Genomic DNA, 23,248 nt, shown 5'->3' on the forward strand with positions numbered 1-23,248 from the left:
ATATTAGAAGAAAGCCTAACTTTTCCCACTGGTGGAAATTGTTAAGGTTGACTACTGTTTAATAGAATTTAAATGGGGGAAAAACGGTTGAGAACAGATTCAAAGAGTATCTGGGAAACAAATCCAAACAGGTTGGTCCCTGAGGAAAGGCACGAATCATTTTATTCTGGAAATGAGCAACTCTCAGATAAGAAAGAGAAATTCATCCAATTAGATGCACAATTTTGACCCAGGAAAATCTAGAAGCTGGCTAAGAGTAACTGAAGGAAACTAGTATTAAAAAGCAGGAAAGTTCCCTAAGTAACACCTGCTATTAAAACCTCACAGGCACTGAGGAAACTAAACCCAAACATTCAATAACACAAAAGCCTAGTTTCTCTCAAAGGTAGAATTAGTCTGAAAGACCCAGCAAGTGAAAAGCTGATGAAAACTAAGCAGTAAAGGCAGCTGAATAGCTGGGAGAACCTCTGAGGTCAGCTAGGAAAGTGCCCTCCCATTCATTGTAACCTCCCACAGAGACCATTTAGAAAGTAAGAGGGCTCCAAGGACACCACAAGTTCTACCAGACCTACCAGTGGTGTCAGGTCAATCCTATCTTGGTCTGAACGCAAAGATGTCTGAACTCTCATCCAGACAAGATAGAAATTAAGCAAGAATATATTCTAAATCATTCTTACAATGACTTGGGAACTTACAATGCCCCACCCACTTGATTCTCCCCATAACTTCCTAAATAAATAAATAAATAAGAATGTGAATGTGGAGACAAAAACAGGTAGCTTCCATTTATATTCCAAATGTAAAATTTTGTTGAGATTCCCAATCCTCTTTAGCCTTCCCAGTGTTATTGTTACCTCCTGTATTTCTCTGTAGTGAATGTAAGTTAGAATCTTACACATAAAGAAAGGCGTAGGCCTGTGAGAGGAAAAATTGACAATGGAAAGAAAAGATCAGTGGTTATATTCCTGGTCTGGAAAAGATAAGGCTATATAGGTAGGTGGCCTATGATGAAATAGCTTCCACAGATTTAACTTATAGCAAGCTCCCAATGTTGTTTCACAAGGATATTCCAGGCTAGAGCAAAAAGTAAAAAGCCAGCGTTGTGTATTATGGCTATGATAAGATTTGTGATAAGATTTGCATATGGAAAACATCCCCATAGTTTCTAATATACACACTGAATTAAGGTGTACTATTGTAAAGAAGATAGAAGTCATTTTGTGATATCTGAAGACTTTCTATTTTCTTTATGTATTTGGGCCTTTGTCCATAATAAAAACTATAATATGACCTCATTTCTAAGATATTTTCCTTTATTTTCCCTTCTCATATCTATCTTAGGGATGGCAAAAATAGGATAATGATGAGAATGAGGGATGAGCTAAGGTGATAAACAGGACAAGATAATAATCAAAGGAAAGCAAGAAGTAATACTGAAAGAATCACATAAGAGTGGTACAGTGTTCCCGCAGAATTGGGGGCAGCTCATTCAGAAATAGTAAGCCTGAAGAATGTACATTCTTTCATTTATCCAGCCATTCTTTCATCAAATATTTATTGAGTGCCAATTAAGTACAAACCACTAGGCTATCAAATTGAACATGATGTATTTTTACAGTCTTTAAATATGCTTACCTCCCTAAGGTATGAGAATTTTTACACTGCTCTTAACTGGTGATTCAATACATGCTTTCTGAAACATAGCTACAATGAAGAAAGGGCTAATATGTTGAGAGATTTCCCTACCTATTAATCTAAGTTTCCAAAACTTCTGGAAGAAGCCATGGATCATTTAAGTCCATTTAATTTTTTTCCTAAATTTGAATCCAGTTGTCCTCCTTATACAATACTTGACTACTTTCTAAAATGCAATCGTGCCCTATAAAAATCATTCAGCCATTGACATAGTTTGAGTCTCAAGTCTTGCTTCAACAACCACAAACAGCTTTTGAATATCTTAGGTACTCAAGATATTATGTTCACACCAAACAAATTAGTTGCCTTGGGATGCAGAGTTCAAGCTGGAAGCATTCTGAAACAGTGAACAGCTTTGGGAAATGTACTGGGTTACAGAACATAACAGTTATGCTATCCAAGTCAGTCTACCTAGTGTGGTATTTACCTCTCACTGAGTTGTATTTTCCCTTGTTTTCATGCTAGTCTCTTCCTTCCTATCACATCTTAAAAGTGAGCCTTTTTCGCACCTTTCTATCCCCAGGCCTCAATTCTTATTTTACCTTTACTACTTCATTAATTTAACCCACTCTTACCCCTTAATCCACTTTCTCTATGTTCTTCCTTCCTAATTTCAGATTTCTGCTAAGCATATCACAAGTCCCATATCATCAGCCACATTCATTACAAATTATTTTTAATTTTTCTCCCTTCCTCAATACTTACAACTAGACAGTCTTTTTTCTTCTTCATTTTCATTCATTATTTTCCATTTTATTTGTCACCACTTTAATTCAGGGGCTGAATTTTCAGCGTGTATCAACATTATTAGAATAGCCTCCTAACTGTGTTGGCCTTTAGTCCTTGCCTTTCTTCAGTCCTCATCATGCCCTCAGATTCATCATCCTAAAATATAATTTGCTATTTTTTGAATATGCTAAAAAATGACTATGGCAGACGGAGCAAAAGTTTCATCCAGTGTAGTTGGAAAAGTACTAGATGAAAATTTGGAAAACCTAAATTTTCATGGTTAAACCACACTCAGTCTTTAAACAATGACATGTCCTTAACTTCTCCAGGTACCATATTTCTTATCTATTCAAATGACTAAAATAAGCAGTTTTCAAACTTTTTAGAAGTTTTTGAATTGTAATGGATTGAGATGTTGTAAATGAATAAAAGATTTTTTTAATGAAAATTATTACTTAAGAGTTAACAGAGAACCCTTGAGAATTCTAGAATGGGGGTGGGGGTTTGAGTCAGATGCAGAAATAGCTATTGTAATGCTTTTGGAAATGATGAAGACGTTACCCAAGGCATCCAAAGTGGGATTACAGAGGAAAAGACAGTGTTCAGGCAATGATTTGAAAGTTTTGATAACTAGTTGGAGGTAAAGAAGTATAAAGAGGATAAAAAGAAGAGTCATTTATGTCATGGATAACTGATTATATGGAGATTCAATTTAATTAGAAAGAGAAAATAGAAGGAATTTGGATAGAGGAGAACTGAAATGCTTTGGTTAAAAGAGAAGGAGGCCAAGAACCTCTATGATTGGGTGTTCTCTCATTCCTAGGCACCATCTATGGCCCTTCCACAATACTCCAGGAATTCAGGGACTTCAGCATGAAACCACTTTTCAGTGGGATAATTTCACAATCTCCTTGCAGTTTTAAAATTCTACCATCTGTTAGCTAAGCACTGATCCTGTGTTTGATTTTTCTACTCTAGGTAAACAGCTCAGCTTAGTGTTCCTTAAATATACCTTATATTTTTCCAACTTCATCCAGTTTCTCTGATACACCTTCCCCAGCACTTCTCTTATCCAAATCCTAGTCATCATTCAAAAGCCAGTGCACATTTGCAGCATTTAAACCTATACAGTATAGGGTTATTATCTGTATTACACTCATAGCAGTTAACTCTTGATGTACACAGCTCGTATACCTTTCCAAACAGATTATGAAGCCCTGAAGGGAGAAATTCTTATAAATCTTTGCACCTCCCATAGCTTCAATCCAAGTAATTTGTACATAAATAAGTATTCAAAAAAAGTTAATAAACAAATGATAGAAGTGACAGTACATCCCTGGTGAAACCCCACCTCCAAGCCAAAGACAGTTTAAAGCCTGAAAGCCAAGCTAAAGGTCAAACTCACAGACTAGATTGAGAATTTGTCTTCCCATTTGGCACATTTTTCTCTGCTTGATCCCCAGCATTCAACTATTTTACATACACCTACCCTTCCCTAATTGGTTTTTTACACTGTTATGCCCACCTTTGAGTGGTGTCTTTGTTTTAACCTTTTTTGCATACTCACAAGCCAATCAGAATGCATTCCCCTATTCTGAGCCCATAAAAGCCCTGGGCTCAGCCACGCTGGGAGAGAAACCACCCGATTCCAGGTACTCAACCACCCTTGTATACTCTCTCCACTTAGAACTGTTTCATTGTTCAACAAAATTCTTCTCTGCCCTTTTCACCCTTCAATTGTTAGTGTATCTTCATTCTTCTTGGATGCGGGACAAGAACTCAGGAACCGCCAAACACAGGTACAAGCTATAACACAGTCAGGCTGGGGCATGCCCAGCCCAGCCACAGACTGAGCTGGTGTGTAGGTGGGCTAAGTGGGTGGACCGCTTCCTGCGGCAGTCAGCATGGCTGAGCAAGACTGGGGGGAGGGGGGGGTGGCATCACCAGCCAGAGGTTCCCAGCTTGCAAAGTGACTGAGAAGAATCCTGTGTCAGAAGAATGATCCTAAATTATGTCTACCAAAATCACTTCCTTCAAGGATAATCTTCCCCTACAGCATAGTTACATTTGTTAGTAGTTGTGCCCTTGTCTTCTTTAAAAAGATATTAACAAATATATACATTTTTAAGGTAAGTTTGACTTGGTAAGAAAACCTTTAAATCCACCTTGAAAATATCTGTACCTTCTTTTACAAGAGATCCTGAGACTTTCCTTCTAGAGAGTTTAAAGCACCTGATCTTTGGGAACTGATAATGACTATCTACTGTGGCTGCTGCAAATAATTCCTTGTATTATAAGAGTAGTCATTTGTGATTTTAAACCCAAGAGACAATGGAAAGCATATGACGTATATGTAGAATAAAAGAAATTAACACTAAAAATAAATGCAACAAAATCTATAGACATTTCATGAAGTCTGAAAGTAGATAACCTAGGCCAGGCGTGGTGGCTCACACCTGTAATCCCAGCACTTTGGGAGGCTGAGGCAGGCAGATCACCTGAGGTTAGGAGTTTCAGGCCAGCCTGATCAACATGGAGAAACCCCATCTCTACTACAAATACAAAAATTAGCCGGGCATGGTGGCACAGGCCTGTAATCCCAGCTACTTGGGAGGCTGAGGCAGGAGAATCGGTTGAACCCGGGAGGCGGAGGTTGTAGGGAGCCAAGATCACACCATTGCACTCCAGCCTGGGCAACAACAGCGAAACTCCGTCTCAAAAACAAACAAACAAAAACAGATAACCTATTCTTGTTAGTACAAAATAGAGTGTCACATCATTATAGCTCTATCCATTATTTCTGGCTAAGTAACTATTACTTATCTCATAGTATACATTCCATCAAAGACACAGTACTTGAAATTGTGAGGCTTTTATTTATTTAAAAAAGATATAAACCTCTAATTTCAGTTGTCAACCCCCATCAAAAACAAGACAACACAATAATTCAAATCTATAGTAAGTGAAAGATGAGTTTTGCTAATGATTTTTTGTTTCTTTCCTTCATATCCAAGGGAAAAGAATAAAAGTAAGAGATATATTCACTTTTCCAAGTTGCCAAAATACATTCATTTTAAATGAAGCTGGATAAAAAGTAAAAAGTAAACAAATGGCTATAAAAATATGACTCTACAAATCTAAGGTATTTAGATATGTTTTTACTTAAAAAATCTTTAACTTATTTTCTATGATTTCTACAACTCCCATAGTAAGTTATAAATTTTATGAATTTTAGATCTCCAATTGTAAGTTAAAAATGCATGCTATTTTTGAAAGAATATCATGTTTTTTAAATTTTTTGATACTATTGGCAGCAATCACAGGCAGTGTAACATCAGCATGAAAATAGTAAGGAATAAAGATCTTTCCATTATCATCTTTTCACATTTACCAGAAACTAGATTATAATTTAAAAATATTTCAGTGAGAGAAGGGGGCTTATGATGTTTAAAATACATACTTTGAAAAAATATATATTATTTTTACAATAAAATGAACTTTAAATAAAGTCATCCTGTTTTGTTTCTCTCTCTTTCCACATTAGTTTCTTCATTTATTTCTTTATGGATTTCAGAAATCCATATCTATATAAAATTCTAGTCTTATAAGATAAATACATTCTGGAGATCTATTGTACAACATAGGGCATATGATTAACAATACTGTATTGTGTACTTAAAAATTTCTTAAGAGGGTATATCTTATGTTAAGTACTCTTAACACAAAAGGGAAAAAATAAAGCAAAAAGGGGAGAAGAACTTTTGGAGGTGACAGATAAGTTCATGGCATTGGTTGTGATGATGGTTTCATGGGTGCACACTAATCTCCAAACACATCAAGTTTATACATTACATATGTACAGCTTTTTGTATGTCAATCATACCTCAGTAACATGGTTAAAAATAAATTTTAGAATGGCTGAAAATTACAACTATTCAGTTTATGGATGTCTCTCAATATGTGCACATACAAAAAACAACAGATGTCTTTCATAAGAAATGCTAAATGCCTGTGCATGTAACATGGTAAATTTAAATTTTATTTCATTAAGTTTTTTAGCTTCCAATCTCAGAAGAGCGATTAGAACTCACTGAAAAGTGAAATTTAATCTGTTTTAAAGTAATTTTCCTGAATGTGAAATAATTAATAATTGTAGATATTTGGAAAATACAGTAATATATACAGACAAAAATAAAAATCATGCATTATCCCAATATCAAAAGATAGTCATTTTAACAGTTTGGCCTATTTTAAATTAACAGAATTATTCATTATTTACCTCATTATGCCTCCATTATTTCTTTTAAAAAGTAGTTTATTTGTCAATATTCATTCAATCTTATAGATAAGAAGTAACTATAAAATAATAAGACTAATTTTGAACATTTATACATGCAAGTGAACATTTTTAATGCTAAAAACGCAGCTACTGAAGAAAGTATTTTTTAGAATGCTTCCTTGAGTACTTTATTTTAAATTATTAAAGTATTTTACAATTCAGTAGGTAAACATATTAATTACCATTACAGAAGTAATTCTGTAATAAACTCAAATGCAGAAGATAACATTATAGAATTTTACCAAAATCTTACTGTTTGTTCCTGCGTTTTTCATTTTCTTCCCCAAGTCTTTCAAACTATTTTATTTACATGTTAGAAATAAATTTGTTAATCATTTTCAGAAATTATCTACTATTAAGAATTTAGGAAATCCTATTCATGAAAATTACCATAAAAGAAATTAATGTATTTTAAAAATCCAATTGTAATATAAAATCATGTAGGCCAAACTCTATCTTTTCACCAACCTCCAATTAAAAAACAAATCAGAGATGTATTACCATGAAAAGAAATTGGTTTTAAGATGTAATAAAAATGGCATCCAAGAATAAATCAAATCTCTTAAAACTAATATTTAAATTAAAATTAAACATCTGATACAATGTGCTAATATTCATAATGAATTATAAAATTCAAATACTGATTTTTTTCTAAACTATATTTTCCAAGGACCAAATTACATGGTAAGGGGTTGTTCCTCCTTTAAAATCTACTCGAATTTTACTCCTACCTCTGGCTAATGCTCATTTCCAAAACCTATTTAAGTGTATTTCTAAAGCTAATAAGTGTGAATACTTTGAAATTTTCAAAGTGTCTTATGAACGCAAGATGATGATGATGAAAGTGACAATGACAACAACAATGATAATTTATCTACTGCTTTTAGAAAGAGCTGTTAAATTAGTTCACTTTTCCCCTTAAGATCTCCATGTTGAACAGCAGGGTACATCTTTCTACAGAATGTAATTTTGGAAAAGTATTTATATGATTACTGTCTTAAAATGTAGGCTATCAAATATTGTATCTCCTTTAAGAATAGAACACTGGCACTCTCTAATGCCATCTAGTTGTCAAAATTAGTGGAGACAACATCTCCCGTGACTGACAGGCCAAATCAAGGCATGCACCTCTTAGTATAAAGAATAGATGAGACGGGGTACCCCACTCTATCCAATTCCTCATATTCTTCATGTGTGGATCTTTGCTTTATTTCTTCTGTCAACCAAAGGTAAAAAAGGAAAATGAGGTTGTTCAGATAAATCCTATGTCCTGGGCCCTGCCTTATCTACTTTTTCTCTACTTTTTATTTGCAGTAGTGTCCCTTTCACTCAGATTGTTCCCCAAGAGCTGTTGTTCAGTGCATATCAAGCTTTATGAATACAGTCAATGTCAGATGAGGTAATCACAAGCACTCTCACTGGAATAAGGTTAGTACACATTTAAAGAATTGCACAGTCCCTGCCAGGTAGCCAAGATTTTCACTTCCTGTAAGTCTGCATGCTCTTCCTCATGCTATTTTGGAGGGTATGATTCTTCTGGCCATTTCTAACTCTTCAGTCTAAGGCTGAATTATTTTCCTTGGAAGAACAAGGTCTTTTTTCCCTTTTGGGTGCTGGTTCTGGTTTTTAAGGCATTTTACACAGAATGATGCTAGCCTCTACAAACTTGACAAGCATCCCTATGGTTAAGTTTTAGGTACTTACTATCAGTTATTTCCTCAGGCTCCAGCCCCAATTCACTTCCTCCCAACCAAGGAAACTGGATTTCCTCCATCTTAAACTCAATCTGTCCCTCTTTTATGGTTAGTTCTGCAAACATGTTTCCCTAGCTCCTTCATAATACCATCTTCTCATTCTTATCTTCACTGTTTTTTTTCTTTTCACAGTTCTACTTTCTGATACTATCAGGTCTCTAAAATCAGATTTGCAGTCCTTCTAAAAAAAATGCTCAAGCCAAGGACACTCCACTGCCGTTCCTTAAGAATTAAAATAAAATTACATTTTCATTTTTGCACAGAATCTTCTACTCTCGTCTGGTATTTCCTTTAATCCACAATAAATTTTATTTGGGGAAGTGAATTCAGTAGGGAAGGTATTTAGCCTTATGATATATAACCAAAAGTTACAGAAGGAGAAGAACAGAGTATTTCTATATTTAATCAAAAATCTTATGTGCAAGGGAGGAATTTATCATTTACAGAAATCTTATAATGAATGTTTCTGTAGAATAAAAAAATTACTATATATTTAATTTTCATAAAATCTGAAATTCCACAAATCAGACATGCTTAAAGACAAGAAATTTCTTTAATAGCTTAGAATTAGGCCTACACTTTATCCTAAGCTTTAACAAGACTCAAATGCCCCTTTCTATTTCACATTTAAAGTTATGAGCCTACTTTTCAAGAAAAAAGAGACCAACCAATTTCTTAAGTACCAAAACAAAAGAATAGATGAGCCAGTGTATTTTTTAAGAGCAGTGATTAAAAAGAAAACTGACAGTATAACTTTGTAAAATTACATGTTAACTTACGTAATCATGGAAGGCTTTTGCTTCACTTGAGTGTTCACATGTTTCACGTCTCTCTGGAGCTGCACAGTAGAGATCCCAAAATACACTAAAAAAGTAATCATGGTAACATTAAGAAAATCATACAACACCAGTATGAGAAATCACAATTCCAAAAGTAGAAGACATGTTTTTCTTTATACAAAATATTTTGTCTTCAGAACAGATATTTATTTGAAAGACTTAAATGCAAGCAAGGCTCTTCATGCAATAACAGTGTTACCATCTAGCCATCTTTCAGAAATGCTAAATAACACTTTTCTAAAAAAAATAATTTTATAGCAATAATTTAAAAATTGTCATTCTTATAACTGGCTGTTTACATGATATAAAACATTTGATTGGACTAGCTGTAATACTTTTCACAATTTTCCCATGAAGAATAGAAACAGTGAATAATATCCTAATTTAATAATTAAGGAATAAAGTGGTCCATTGATTTTTTTAAAGATAATTTTGTTGTCCAACTCATAGGCCAATACCCTGACCATTAAATTGTATTGTGTAAACAAATATATTTTCTTAAAAATGGTATTTTTCCCTGCAGTTACCAAAATAGTAACTTTGAAAATACATCGTAACACTTCTTTTTTTCTCCTATTCAAGAACAGTGGGAAGTGAAGCAGACTGGGAGGGAAAAATTATGCTGCTTACAAAACATACAGCTCTGGTCATCCTTCCATCTACTAAATTAACAATGAGCATATGCAAGGATTCAAAAATCAGGAAAGCAAATGTTTTAAAGTGTTGGCTATAAATAAAGGCAATTATAATTATCAATAGAATTTTTTTTTATTCCACATTTCCCACTCTATAAAGGTGGAAGGTAGATTAAGACAAGTAGTTAAGAGCACAGGCACTGGAGCAGGACACATCTGAGACAGGGCCAGACCTACTGATTACCAGCTGTGACAGCCCTTGAGCAAGTTGCTTAAACTGATCAGAAACACTATTTCCTCCTCTATAAAATAGGGTTGTTGAGAAGATAAAATTATACCATATATGCACAGTGTCTGACATATAACAAGAATGTTATCAATAATATCATCAACACTATAATTAGCTTGCATGAAAGCTTAAAATGCATATATATTTTTAAGGCAGGTCACTGTGGTAAGGGCACACACGATGAGGATACAACAAAACTTGGTAAACTGAAGCCAGACTCTTTGTTTCAACCTTCAAAGATTCATTTAGTCTGGATCTCTCTCTTCTCAGCTAGGAGAAAACATTCTGTAAGCCTTACAATACAAAGTTAAGTTCATAATTAAGTTCATAATTAAGATTACCTTCAGTGGGGAAAAACGTGAAAAACTGCGTATCGACATTATTTCCTTTTCAATTTCTATAATAAGCAGTAAATACAGAGAAAACAATAAAAATAAAAATAATTTAAGTAAATTTCAATATTTTTAGGAGAGTGAAAGTAGTGAAAGTTATAACTGAAATCCTTGCAGCCTTACTGGAATAATAAAACCCGTAGATAAACAAAGATACAGCTAAAAGTTTTTCACCTGGATCAAGTGTGTTATGCATTTCAGTGTATTGCAATCATGTTCTTAAAGAACTTCAAAGATCTTAAAACTGACGTTTTGTAATGTAGTCTTTAAACTGTATTTAATTAAAGAATATTATATGCAGCATTATATGACAAACAACATAATATCTCTTCTTCTTTCCTAATTTCCCTAATTTCCACTCAAGTAACAGAAGACCTCTCTTGAAAAGTATTCCAATTGCATTACTTTTATAATTCCATTGTAGTACTTTTAAAAGATTACCTCACACAATGGACTGGGGGAAAATAATTTATTGATTTATTGTTGGAGTATGCCCTAAGAGTTATTAAATAAACATCAGAAATAATTATTTCTAAACATATAGTTAAATTAAATATTTATCTTATAATAGTAACATTGTTCTACTTCTGTTTTTATGTTTGCCTTTATGGATTTAGTGGAAGGTCAAATATTTATAAGACCAAGCTTAGAGATTATAAAACAAGTGATTAAAAGAGGATAATTTTATAGGTGGTGTTTCTGAGAATCCTGTATTGCTTATATATGATCTTGTTTAACATAGGCAAAGAAATAGAGCCTTTAAAAATATGTCTCATGGCAAGCCTTGTGCTAGGTAGGTCCCGTATTTTAGTGTCTAGGACAAGTGTGTATTATTTTCCATACATTTACAATGTCTATTCTGTCATTCTAAAGATCAGTAAATCTTCAATTTTAAAAAAGCCCTACTCATCAGGAGAGTTTCATAATTAAGTCTATAATAATCTAGGATATGTTATGGAATTTAAATGATAAAATTAATTAAAAATTAAATACAAATTTAGTTTTAGTGCTATGATATTCAAGTTTTAACACATGCCCCATCTATTTTATTAAGCATATGTATGTCCTTCCTTCTAAGAATCACAGGTAGCAAAGACATTTCAAAATTTTATCATTTTTAGAAAATTCGATCACATTTTGCCTATTTGTAAAACAAGGTTGAGTATCCCTAATCTGAAATTCTTGGGACCAGAAGTGCTTCAGATTAAAATTTTTTTTTTACTTTGAAATATTTTCATTATACTTATACTTAGTGGTTGAGCATCCCAAATCTGAAAATCCAAATTCTAAAAGGTTCTAATAAGCATTTCCTTTGAGTTTCATGTTGGCACTCAAAAGTTTTAGATTTTGGATCTCACGTTTTCAGACTAGGGATGCTCAACCTATACAGTGACTGGTATAATACCATCCTAATATTTGAGAACAATTGGCCATATCATGACATCAAAAACAAAGGCTGTAGTAAGACAAAAATACAAGATTTTAGTCCACATTCTGCAATTAATCCATGCTTGGTTTTGTGAGCTAGTAGACAAATCACTTAACTATAATGTTATAGCCTTATTTAGAAAACAATGAGGCTAAAACCAGAAGACTTCTATAAACCTTCATGAATAAAAAATTTAAAAACTATTTTCTTCTAGTAATATTTCAAATACCCATTAAATACCACGTCTATATAATATGCTGCCATACACTGCCCAAGAAAATAAAAAGGTATGTAATCCATGACACAAATGTGACTATTGGCCCAAAACTAGTGATGAATTCAAAATTGCTCACTTGCCCAAAATTGCTCACTTCACCTATATATGCTACATAACTTGATGTAGATGTATATAAAAATTTCACTAATATTTTTAACAAATGCTTTTGGCTGATATTATGACAATGTGATAATTAGTATACAAAAATGTAGACTTATCTCCTAGAGGAAGAAGTAGGACTTTTAGTTTAGGTAAGTTTCATAGCAATACTTGATTTGTGCTTGGGTCGAGGGATTTTACTGATGTACTTTAGTAAGCTATTCTGATGATCCACTGTACTTGTTCCTTTATCTCCAAGAGGGCCAAGCTCAGAAAATTTAGAACCTCCAAAGATGCAGACTTTACCCCTCTACAACCTGAGATGCTGGTGACTAAGGAGTTTCTCAGTTCCTCTAACCCTACAACTATTAAACATGAAAGCAAATATTATCCTTGAAATGTAGTGGGTTCATCATCATGAATAATACTTTAGAGTTTTATACAGTCTCTTTATTCCTAAGCAGAAACAAGTGAAAATTTTATATTTTACAAATGAAGACAGAGACTGAACACAGAAAAGCAAAACTTACAAAGTATTAAAATCTTTGATCTTATATCATTTATTATTATTAAAATCTTCCCCTCATAAATCAAGAGAAAATACGGCATTCCCAAGTTGAAGATTCTCAACCAAACACTGTATCTCCCTCTATTCCTGAGAATGTAAGTTGAAATGACTTAGGTAGCTTGTTAATATCTCAAGGGAACACAGAAAGCAAAATGGTTGTCAGAGAAGTCTACAAGGGTGAATAAACATGCCAGATGTGTCCCAGAAGATGGAATGCTAACATAATTATACAACTTAGCCACTGGCCAGATCTAGGACTACCTGAAAACAAAAATTTTTTAAAAGACAAAACAATAAAACGCCATGGAAAACATTTTTTCTGAGGAACAAGCCACGTTGTTATAAGCTCAAGTCTTAATAACTAAGGAAGTCATTTGTCTTTGTCCCAAAAATATATCAATGAATGTTAGTTATTGACAATCTGTTTAAGAAAACTATCCTATCCATTCATAAGACCAAAAACTGTTTCACATGAAATGTGTATGTACCTGTTCTTCATCTTAGAACTTCCCCATATGTATAACTTGTATTAATATTATTCCCTAGTATTGCTTAATACCTTTAAAAATGAAAGCATTAAATTTTGCTTCACTTTCATAAAATTCTCACAATACTCCTGGATTAGGAATAAATTTCTATTTTAAAATATAATGAAGATAGTTACCATTATTAAGTACTATATTCAAGCATCATATACGAAGTATCACATATTCAACATCTAATCCTTCTAATTATTATCCCCACTTTGTAGATGAAGGAACTGAAGCTTAGGTTAAATTAGATTAAATAATTTGCCTAAAGTCACACAGTGGCAGAGCTGGGCTTGAGCCTTTTAATTATTACGTTATTTTGCTTCTAACATGAGTGTGGTTTTAAGAGTTCTTAATCCAAGACTCCTTATTCTGATCATGGGCAGGTTTCTACAGTTTCAGCAGTCTGAGCAGCATCAGCTATTATAAAAGTGGGATGGATACCTGTCCCAGATAAGACAGCGAGCACATTGTTAGCCTACCTTTGACCCCATGCACCAATTCATTTCCTGAATATCCTATGGCAACCACCCCCTCACCCTACATGCAGCTGCCAGGGATCTGTGGATGCCTCGATATAGACATGACTCAGAAGAGAAAACTTTTGAGTCCCATTTATATACACTGCCTGGAATTAGCCACTCACAATGCTCAAATGGGAAATGTAATTAATGACTTATTAATAGTGGGACACTGAATTGAGCTCTGTGATTAAGAAATATCTGTTACTGAGATGAACACTGGTTACAGTTCAGGAACTTGAATTCTAACTCTAAATTTGACCTTGGGCAAATAGTTTTTGATTTATGTAAAAAGAGAAAATAAATGTTATGTATTTTACAGTGTTTTATATAGAGACAAAGAGATGACATACACAAAAGTAATTTTAAAAGAAGCTTAAAGGTACTAAAAATATTATAGAAAAAGTCTCATATAGCTAGTATAGCGAAATAAAAAGTTTTCTAATTAACTTGAGTAACATTTGCCTCATTTTTCTTTCAAGTCCTTTACATTTAATGAAGATTCCCTCAGTTTTTTACAATGCTCTCTCCCCACCAAATTTTCCTCTGTATTCCACATGCCTTTCCTCTTCTCCCATGCTGAATTTTAGTTTTGTTCTCTATGGCCTATGTTTTTCGCCTTCTGTCTTGCTAACACTTTTCCTCCCTTCTCACTCTTACCAGCCTCCTCCTTCTAGCCCCGTTGTCACCTACACTGTCTTATACGGTGCTTAGTTTAACCCAACTCAAATAGTTATTATACCTTGCCTGTTACAGGAAAGACATACCAGATGAGTAAAAACCAGTAAGCCAATTATAAATATTATACCATTCTAGTGAGCTAACTAACGCCATTGCACTTGTTTTCCTGTGGGTATTTGGTTATTCTTAGCTATACCTGATATTATTCATTAGGTTCTAAAATAATTAGAGGGCTAGCATACTACAAGATTGGACTTTCCACCGCCAGGTGAAAGAAACATAATTCTTAGAATAATCTTACATTTTATTTTCTCTACAATGTTACATATATTTGATTTCAGGATATAAATACAGGGAACCAAAGTCACTTTAAAAGGTGCTCTATATTTTCATTTTGTTAAATAAAAATGAGGTATAGGCTGGTTGTGGTGGCTGATGCTTGTAATCCCAGCACTTTGGCAGGCAGAAGCAGAGGTGAGTGAGTCTCGATTCCAGGAGTTTGAGACCAGCCTGGGCAACAATGGCAAAACCTCATCCCTACAAAAAAATACAAAAAAGTAGCTGGGCATGGTGATATGCTCCTTTAGTCCCAGCTACTCAGGAGGCTTAGGTAGGAGGATCACTTAAGCCCAGGAGATGGAGGCTGCAGTGAGCTATGATTGTGCCACTGCACTCCAGCCTGGGTGACCCTGTCTCAAAAAAAGAAAAAGGTGTACTTGTCTGCCCTCAAGTTGCTAATAAAGACATACCTGAGACTGGGTAATTTATAAAGGAATGAGGTTTAACTGACTCACAGTTCAGCATGGCTCGGAAGGCCTCAGGAAACTTATAATCATGGCAGATTCACATGGCGACAGCATGGAGAAGAATGAAAGCTGAGCGAAGGGGGAAGCCCCTTATAAAACCACCAGATTGTGTGAGAACTTACTATTTCTAGAATAGCATGGGGGAATCACCCTCATGATTCAATTACCTCCCACCAAGTCCCTCCCACCACACGTGGGGATTATGGGAACTACAATTCAAGATGAGATTTGGGTGGGGACACAGCCAAACTATATCAAGAGATATGAGAGTTATAAAAAGCATCATATCAAGAGTTATAGTTTCTGCAATTAAAACTTTAAATAGAAAGTTTTTAAAAGACTATGTTTTAAAATTGCACAAGTAAAAAAAACACATTAACATCAGAAGAAAGAAGCTTACTGGCATTTTTATTTCTGGAACTAATGTAAGAGTTGGGAATGTTTAACAAAAAGTACAAACAAGAAGTAAGTTTTCAAAGGGGATTTGATTCAGGTAACTATTATAAACAGGGATGCTGAGCATGGGGTAAATAATAAACTGAAAAGGAAAAAAAAGTGATTAGGAAAATCACATTAGAAACAAGTGAAAAAATCTCCAGAAAGTAAATCACATAAATTTCTCTATCTATATTAAAGGCAGAAATTCCCCCTCTTCCATTCTGAGGCCTTTGCCTCTCATCTCACCGGTACTTTATTCTGCTTATTTTGCATGCGTCATATTTATCTCTTTTTCATACATCTTCAAACACTCCCACTCTTCACCAACATTTCCCCCGAGTCTACTAGTCTCTGCCTCTTTTCTCAACCCTCTTTAATCCATCTATTTTTTTTTTTTTTTTTGAGAGAAGGTCTTGCTCTGTTGCCCAGGCTGGAGTGCAGTGACGCAATCTCTGCTCACTGAAGCCTCCGCCTCCCGAGTTCAAGCGATTCACCCACCTCAGCCTCCCAAGTAGCTGGGATTAGAGGGGCACGCCACCACACCCAGCAAATTTTTGCATTTTTAGTAGATGGGGTTTCACCATGTTGCCCAGGCTTGTCTCAAACTCCTGACCTCAGGTGATCCACCCGCCTTGGCCTCCCAAAGTGCTGGAATTACAGGCGTGAGCCACCACACCTGGCCCCTCTTTAATCCATCTTTATGTTGATGCCAACTGAGTGTCTAAAGGCACAAATCTGATCACATCAGGGACCTCATTTAAAATCTTTGGGCTACAGTCCCAAATCCTTAATGTAAGCAGGACTTCATAATCTGTCCCCTGCTTTTGTCTCTTTATATTTTATCCCTTCCTAATATCGGACCTATAGATGAACTGGTCCATACCAAATTACCTGTCATTACTAGAGTGTATGATCATCTCTTCTGAGATTTCACATTATTCCTTGCTCCAATTACCCTTCTCTCACTCAACTTTCAGCTCAGCTCAGATTCACTTTCTCTATGATGCCTTTTCTAACTCTCCCAAGCTAAAGTGAGTATTGTTCCTGTGTTGCTATTATAATCAGTACAAATTTCTTTTTTAAGTTTATTTCCAGCTTTACAGCGGTATGATTGACAAATAAAAATTGTATATATTTAAGGTGTACAATATGAAGTTTTGATATACATATACTTTGGAAAATGATTACCGAAATCAAGATAATTAACATATTCATCACCTCACATAGTACCTTTTGTGTGTCTGTGTGTGTGTCTGGTAAGAATACTTAAGATCTACTCTCTGAGCAAATACCAAGTCTATAATACATTATTATTAAACCAGTACATACTTCTGCTTTAATACTTTCAAATTGTTTATCTTTCCTACTATTTATTTCCTTGAGGACAACACGGTTTTGCACTCTGTAAATATTTGGTGAAAAGGCTTAAACAACAGAACAATTCTAATTTGAAATATTCTATTAAAAAACGGAAATGAGAAGAAGTCATAAAATTAACAACTGGTCCATCCAGCAGGGACTCTTAGGCTGAGCAAATGAGCAAGCAGTAAGTTCTTGAAGAATACATGTTATCCTAATCATACAGACCTCAACAGCAGCAACAGCTTTCCTGGTCAACATAAAAAGGCAACAATTATTATAGTCCTGAATCCCTAACCTAGAGCACAGATTATGAAGTCCAGGTTGAAAGAGTTAAGGATAAGAAGGTCAGGCATCTGCAGGATTTAAAGCCCATGGTAATGGCTAGCTAAACACAATACTCAGAGAAGCTTAAGATCTGGGCATTTTTCTGAAAGATGAGATCCATAGCTCTCATCAGTTCTCAGAGGACCCCATGACTTCAAAACTATTAAGAATCATTGATTTATATAGATGAAGGAGGCACGTCAAAGAGTGTGTCAGTAGCTTTAGGGGAAAAAATATAAAACATTAAAAAACTATACCTATATATTTTGCATGTACTAGATTTAAATTGAACAAATATAATCTAAAAATATGTATGTGCCCATTACTTACTTATTTGATATCTACAGCTGAGTACCAATTAAGTTACTTAAAATACCAACGCCATGGAAGAAGGGATCCCCTGAATCTAAGAGCCACAGAAAAAGGAAAAAAAAATGGCACATTTAAAAGCTGCACCGTCTGACAGCTGAGGTAAAAAAAAAAAAAAAAAAAGCTACAGAAGCAAAAAGCCAATGTATTGAGTAAGTTATTATCAAACATCTACAGTGTAGGAATAAGTTAAATTCATGACAAAGCATGTAAAAGAGAAAGAGGTGTAAGAAAATTAATGCTATAATAGAACACTCTTAAAATCCTCACTTTGTTAACCCACGGATCCAAGTCAGACTCCTAAAATGGTCTCTTATGCCATTTGTAGACTTCATTTGAAACACACAAAATGAAAAGGTGTCAACAGGTGAGGAGACTCAATTACATTTGGAAAAAAAGTTAAGTATTGACAGGCTAGATCTGGATATCATAAATACTATATAAAAAGAAAATTTGAATTTTATACTATTTACAAAATGCCAGTCTTAAACCCCAGGAAAACAGCACAATGATGGTGCTTAACTGTAGTGAACCGTTAGAACAACTCTGAACCAAAAGACCGCACCTGTTCCTGCCCTACATATGTGAGACAAACGGGAAACCCACAACCACAACTGACCAAGTGTGGTTCCACTCACCATGGGACTTCTAGTATGGCATGCTTTCAGGAGAAAGATTAAAAACACTATGGCATTAAATAACGTTCCAAGGAAACCACGTGCATGGCACTCAAAGAGAGCTTTTCTTTTTTGTTACTTTTCTTTTGTTTGTTTTTTTTGTTACTTTTTTTTTTTTGTTTTTTCTTTTAAAGATGCTAAGAGACAAGTGTATATCGTACTGAGTAAGAAATTCCTTTAATAGAAGAAACGGAAAAAAAAAACACCCCACCTAGCTTGTCCATGCAAATACATGGACTACCAATTGCTGCTGCAGAAAAGTCACATTCCTGGGCATACTGGCATCACAATGCATTTATAAGCTACAATATTAACTAGGATTTAAACACTGCCTGGCAATATTTTGTGTGTGCTCCTACTCAGTTCTTTCTCTGGGTCTATTTAGAATTATTTCAAACTTTTCTTTAAAGACTATCCTTCACTCTCTTAAAAATTCATCATCATCATCATCACCACCACCACCACCACCACCACCCTCAGTACCTTCATATCCTATTTTGCAGAGGAAAACGAAAAGCTATCAGAATAAGAACTAATTTTTTGAACCCTAGATCAATTTGACTCATCATTTTACAGATGGTAAAACTGAGACTGAAAACAACAAAACCTTGCTGAAATGATTAGTGGAGCTGAGATACTGAATCCACATGTTTTCCTTTCTCCTTGCCTCACCCTGCATCTCCACACACACCATGAACATACTGTAGAAAATTGGGAAGATAGAAGGGAAAACTCTACTTATAAGTAATGGAAATATTTGCAGAAAGAAAATCTCATCTGTAATCCCACCATATTAAAACAAAAATTTTTTTTGTTACTCTTAATACCCATTTATGCTACACTGTACATGCAACACTATGTCCTGCTTTGTTAAAATGTCTTACGCATTTCTTTTGTCATTATATAGTGTTCATCATTATTAAATGTGTAATAACAGCCCAAGAACAAATGTACTATAATTTTTACAACCCTTTCTTTTATTTCCACATTCCCTAAACTTTTCTTTCGTTTCTATTCTGTCTTCTATTCCAACCTCTCTTCCAGTCAAATACAAAATACTCCATGGGAAATTTAGACAGTTAGTGGTAGGCTTGAGGAAGATATGATATTAGGGGTAAGGACCTTAATCTAGGTTCCAGCAATTGTTAAATTCAGAAGGAAAGCCCTATGCAAATATTCCAGATTGGCAGGAGGCAGGGAATATAAGGAACAGTATTTTATTAGGAAGAGAAGAAATGAACTTCTTGACATCAAACCTACAAACGTCCCTGCATCGCCTCTTGCCACAAGGGTAGAGATGGTCCTCTCCCCTCTCACCTCCCAGCATTTGTGCTTTGGACCTTCTTCTCTCAGGCCTTGTACGGGGTTTTAAACCATTAAAATCTCCTCTCTCCCTGTATCTTCAGACTCTGCCCCTCTACTGTCTCCTTCTCTTAAACACTAAACATGCTAATGTCTCTCTCATCTAAAATGAAAAACTTCTCTTTCTAATCTATACTATTCCTCCAGGTATCATTTCTCATCACAGATGAACCATTTTAAAGAGTTGACTATATACCATTTCCCACTTCCTGCCTTCACAGTCACTTCTCAATCTGAAACATTCTTGTTTCCTAGCCCATTACTCAGCTTTATAAGTCATTGATGGCCTTTCCCGAAATCCTAAAAGGACATATGCACTCTGATTACTTTACCTTGCAGTCACAGTTGTCACTACTGACCTTTCTTCTTCCTTCTCAAAACCCTCACTTATTCTTGTTTTCTATTATGCTATACCCTCCTGATTTTCCTCCTACCTTTTTAGCTGAGCCTCGGTCTTTTTTTTTTTTTTTTTTTTTTTTTTTTTGAGAGAGTCTCACTCTGTCACCCAGGCTGGAGTGCAGTAGCATGATCTCAGCTCACTGTAACCTCCGTCTCCCAGGTTCAAGCGATTCATCCGCCTCAACCTCCTGAGTAGCTGGGATTACAGGTGCCTGCCACCGGTGCCTGGCTTATTTTGTATTTTTAGTAGAGACAGGGTTTCACCATGTTGGCCAGGCTGGTCTCGAACTCCTGATCTCAAGTGATCCACCCGCCTCAGCCTCCCAAAGTGCTGGGATTACAGGCATGAGCCACCATGCCTGGCCACCTTCTTTCTCCTTTACAGCCTCTTCTTCCTCCTCATTCCTTGGATGTTAATATTGCAAGGTTTCTGTACAAGGCTCATTTCCCTCCCCACTCATGGGTAATACCATTCAACCATCTCTCTCTCTCTCTCTTTTTCTTTTTTTAGAGATGAGGTATCGCTATGTTTCTCAGGCTGGATTCAAACACCTGGGTTCAAGTGATCCTCCCACCTCAGCCTCTTGCGTAGTTGTTACTATAGACATGCACCACTGCACCCAGCTTCATCTCCCTCTCCTTTAAACATCAGACCCATGTAACCAGCTGCCTGCTCAACATCTCCACTTGGATGGCATGTATTCCAGTTTCAGCACACCTAAACAGCTAAACTCTTCACCAAATCCTACCATTTCTATTTCAAGCTTATATCCCTCAAATCCTTCTACTTCTCTTCCTCCGCAATGATTATACACTAGTTCAAGTAACCATTCTCTACTCCTTACTGCAAGAGCCTTCTAAGTGCTCCTCTATTTCTGGAGTTATTCGTGTTCCATCCATTATCTATTCTATAGAACTAGAGTGATATGGCTAAGATTGTAAACCTAAAATAAAATTGTAAGGTCCCCCAACCATCTGAATGGACTTCCTCCTTGGCCAGGGCACTCTTAAAATTTAACCAGAAAGACTGGTTCAGGCCATGACAGGAAGCGGGAGTGGGACTTGCCTCATTATATTCTCTAGTGTTAACATCAACATAGACCTTAAATCTGATAAGAAGCATTTACAATCTATTCTCTCTGAAGCCTGCTACAGGCTTCATCTGCATAATAAGAAATTTGCTTTCCATAATTGCTTATCTTAATCCAGACAGTTCTTTTCCATTGATCCCAGGTCTTTAGATAAACTCAACCAATTGCCAATCAGAAAATTTTTAAATCTACTATAACCTGGAAGCCCCCGCTTTGAGTAGTCTTGTCTTTCTAGACTGAACCAATATATTTCTTAAATGTATTTGATTGAAGTCTTGTGTCTCCTTAAGATGTACAAAATCAAGCTGCACCCCGACCACCTTGGGAACATATTCTCAGGACCTCCCGGGGGCTGTGTCAAGGGCCACGGTCATTTATATTTGGCTCAGAATAAATCTTTTCAAATTTTTTACAGAGTTTTACTCTTTTCTTTGACAAGACGTAAATAAACAGTATTACTCTCCTGCTTAAAAACTTAACTGCATTGTATTCTCTTTATATTTAAATTCCAATTCACAGTTTACAAATTCAGCCTCATCCCTAATCACCCTGTCACCTCAATTTCCAACATAATGAATTTCTTTCTTTTCTTCCCATGTGCTATTCTCTCTCTGCCTTTCACCTCTAAGTCTTTGCACATGGTATAGTTGATCCAAAACATCCCCTTCTCTATCTCTCCATGCCTTTCTGGCCAACTCTTATATCTACTTAATGCCTTGGCTTAGACATCAGCTCTTCCAGGTGAGATGTATTTGGCACGTGCCTATATGGCACTCTGCATATCCCCTTCAAATACTTCTTTCTCACTGCTTACTTCATTATCTGTTTTCCCTATAGACTGTTATCAACAAGAGGGTAGGGATGTGTGTGTGTTTTATTCACTGGTGTGTCCATAGTATCAAGCATAGTATCTGGCCCACACTATTTCTCATGAATACGCTTTTCCAGCGCAAGAAAATGAAGATAAACTTATATTTCACTAACTGCTTATTTGTAACTTATTCCCCTCTTGTTCTTGGGAGTTTTGAGTTTGATGGGTAGCTGTTATTTTGGAACAAGATTGACCTATTACATAAAAGATGCCAATCAGATTATTATCTCCCATTCCCAATCCCCCAAAGAGGAAAAGTGAGGGTTTGAAGAAGCTATAATGGCATGCCAACGCTTATAATTACCTATATAGCACTCTAACATTGATAACTTGATAGCCCACTTTGTAGAAAGCAAACTTTTTTTTTTTTTTTTTGAGATGGAGTCTCGCTCTGCGGCCCAGGCTGGAGTGCAGTGGCTTGATCTCGGTTCACTGCAAGCTCCGCCTCCCGGGTTCACACCATTCTCCTGCCTCAGCCTCCCGGGTAGCTGGGACTACAGGCGCCCGCTACCACGCCCAGCTAATTTTTTCTATTTTTTAGTAAAGACGGGGTTTCACTGTGTTAGCCAGGATGGTCTCGATCTTGACCTCGTGATCCACCCGCCTCGGCCTCCCAAAGTGCTGGGAATACAGGCGTGAGCGTGGCCCAAAAGCAATCTTATAACTAGTTTGACAATCAGAGAGTCAAGGCTACCAAGCCCTGCCCTCTCCCAAACTCATATATTGAAATGCAGCGTTGAGTTTTTAAATAAATTCCTGATTTGAGGGGGTG

At 35.6% G+C, this 23,248-nt stretch overlaps 1 protein-coding gene across 28 annotated transcripts in view; it reads right to left on the reverse strand.

The window, feature by feature from the left end:
- The window catches only part of SSBP2 (single stranded DNA binding protein 2), a 325,064-nt gene that overhangs the window by 187,866 nt on the left and 113,950 nt on the right, over nucleotides 1-23,248 (reverse strand). For 24 of the 28 annotated variants that reach the window (XM_055298747.2, XM_063612197.1, XM_055298741.2 and 21 more), the window contains exon 4: nucleotides 9,297-9,381. The exons of 2 other annotated variants lie outside the window; for them this stretch is intronic. In XM_055298747.2, the coding sequence (XP_055154722.1) occupies nucleotides 9,297-9,381 (85 nt within the window). Of the gene's footprint in view, nucleotides 1-9,296; nucleotides 9,382-10,621; nucleotides 10,678-23,248 lie in introns of all 28 variants that reach the window. 2 more of the 28 variants (XM_063612203.1, XM_063612202.1) reach the window with 1 other exon arrangement.

The sequence above is a fragment of the Symphalangus syndactylus genome, chromosome 11 (assembly GCF_028878055.3).
Source record: "Symphalangus syndactylus isolate Jambi chromosome 11, NHGRI_mSymSyn1-v2.1_pri, whole genome shotgun sequence".
In the NCBI taxonomy this organism is placed as follows: domain Eukaryota; kingdom Metazoa; phylum Chordata; class Mammalia; order Primates; family Hylobatidae; genus Symphalangus; species Symphalangus syndactylus.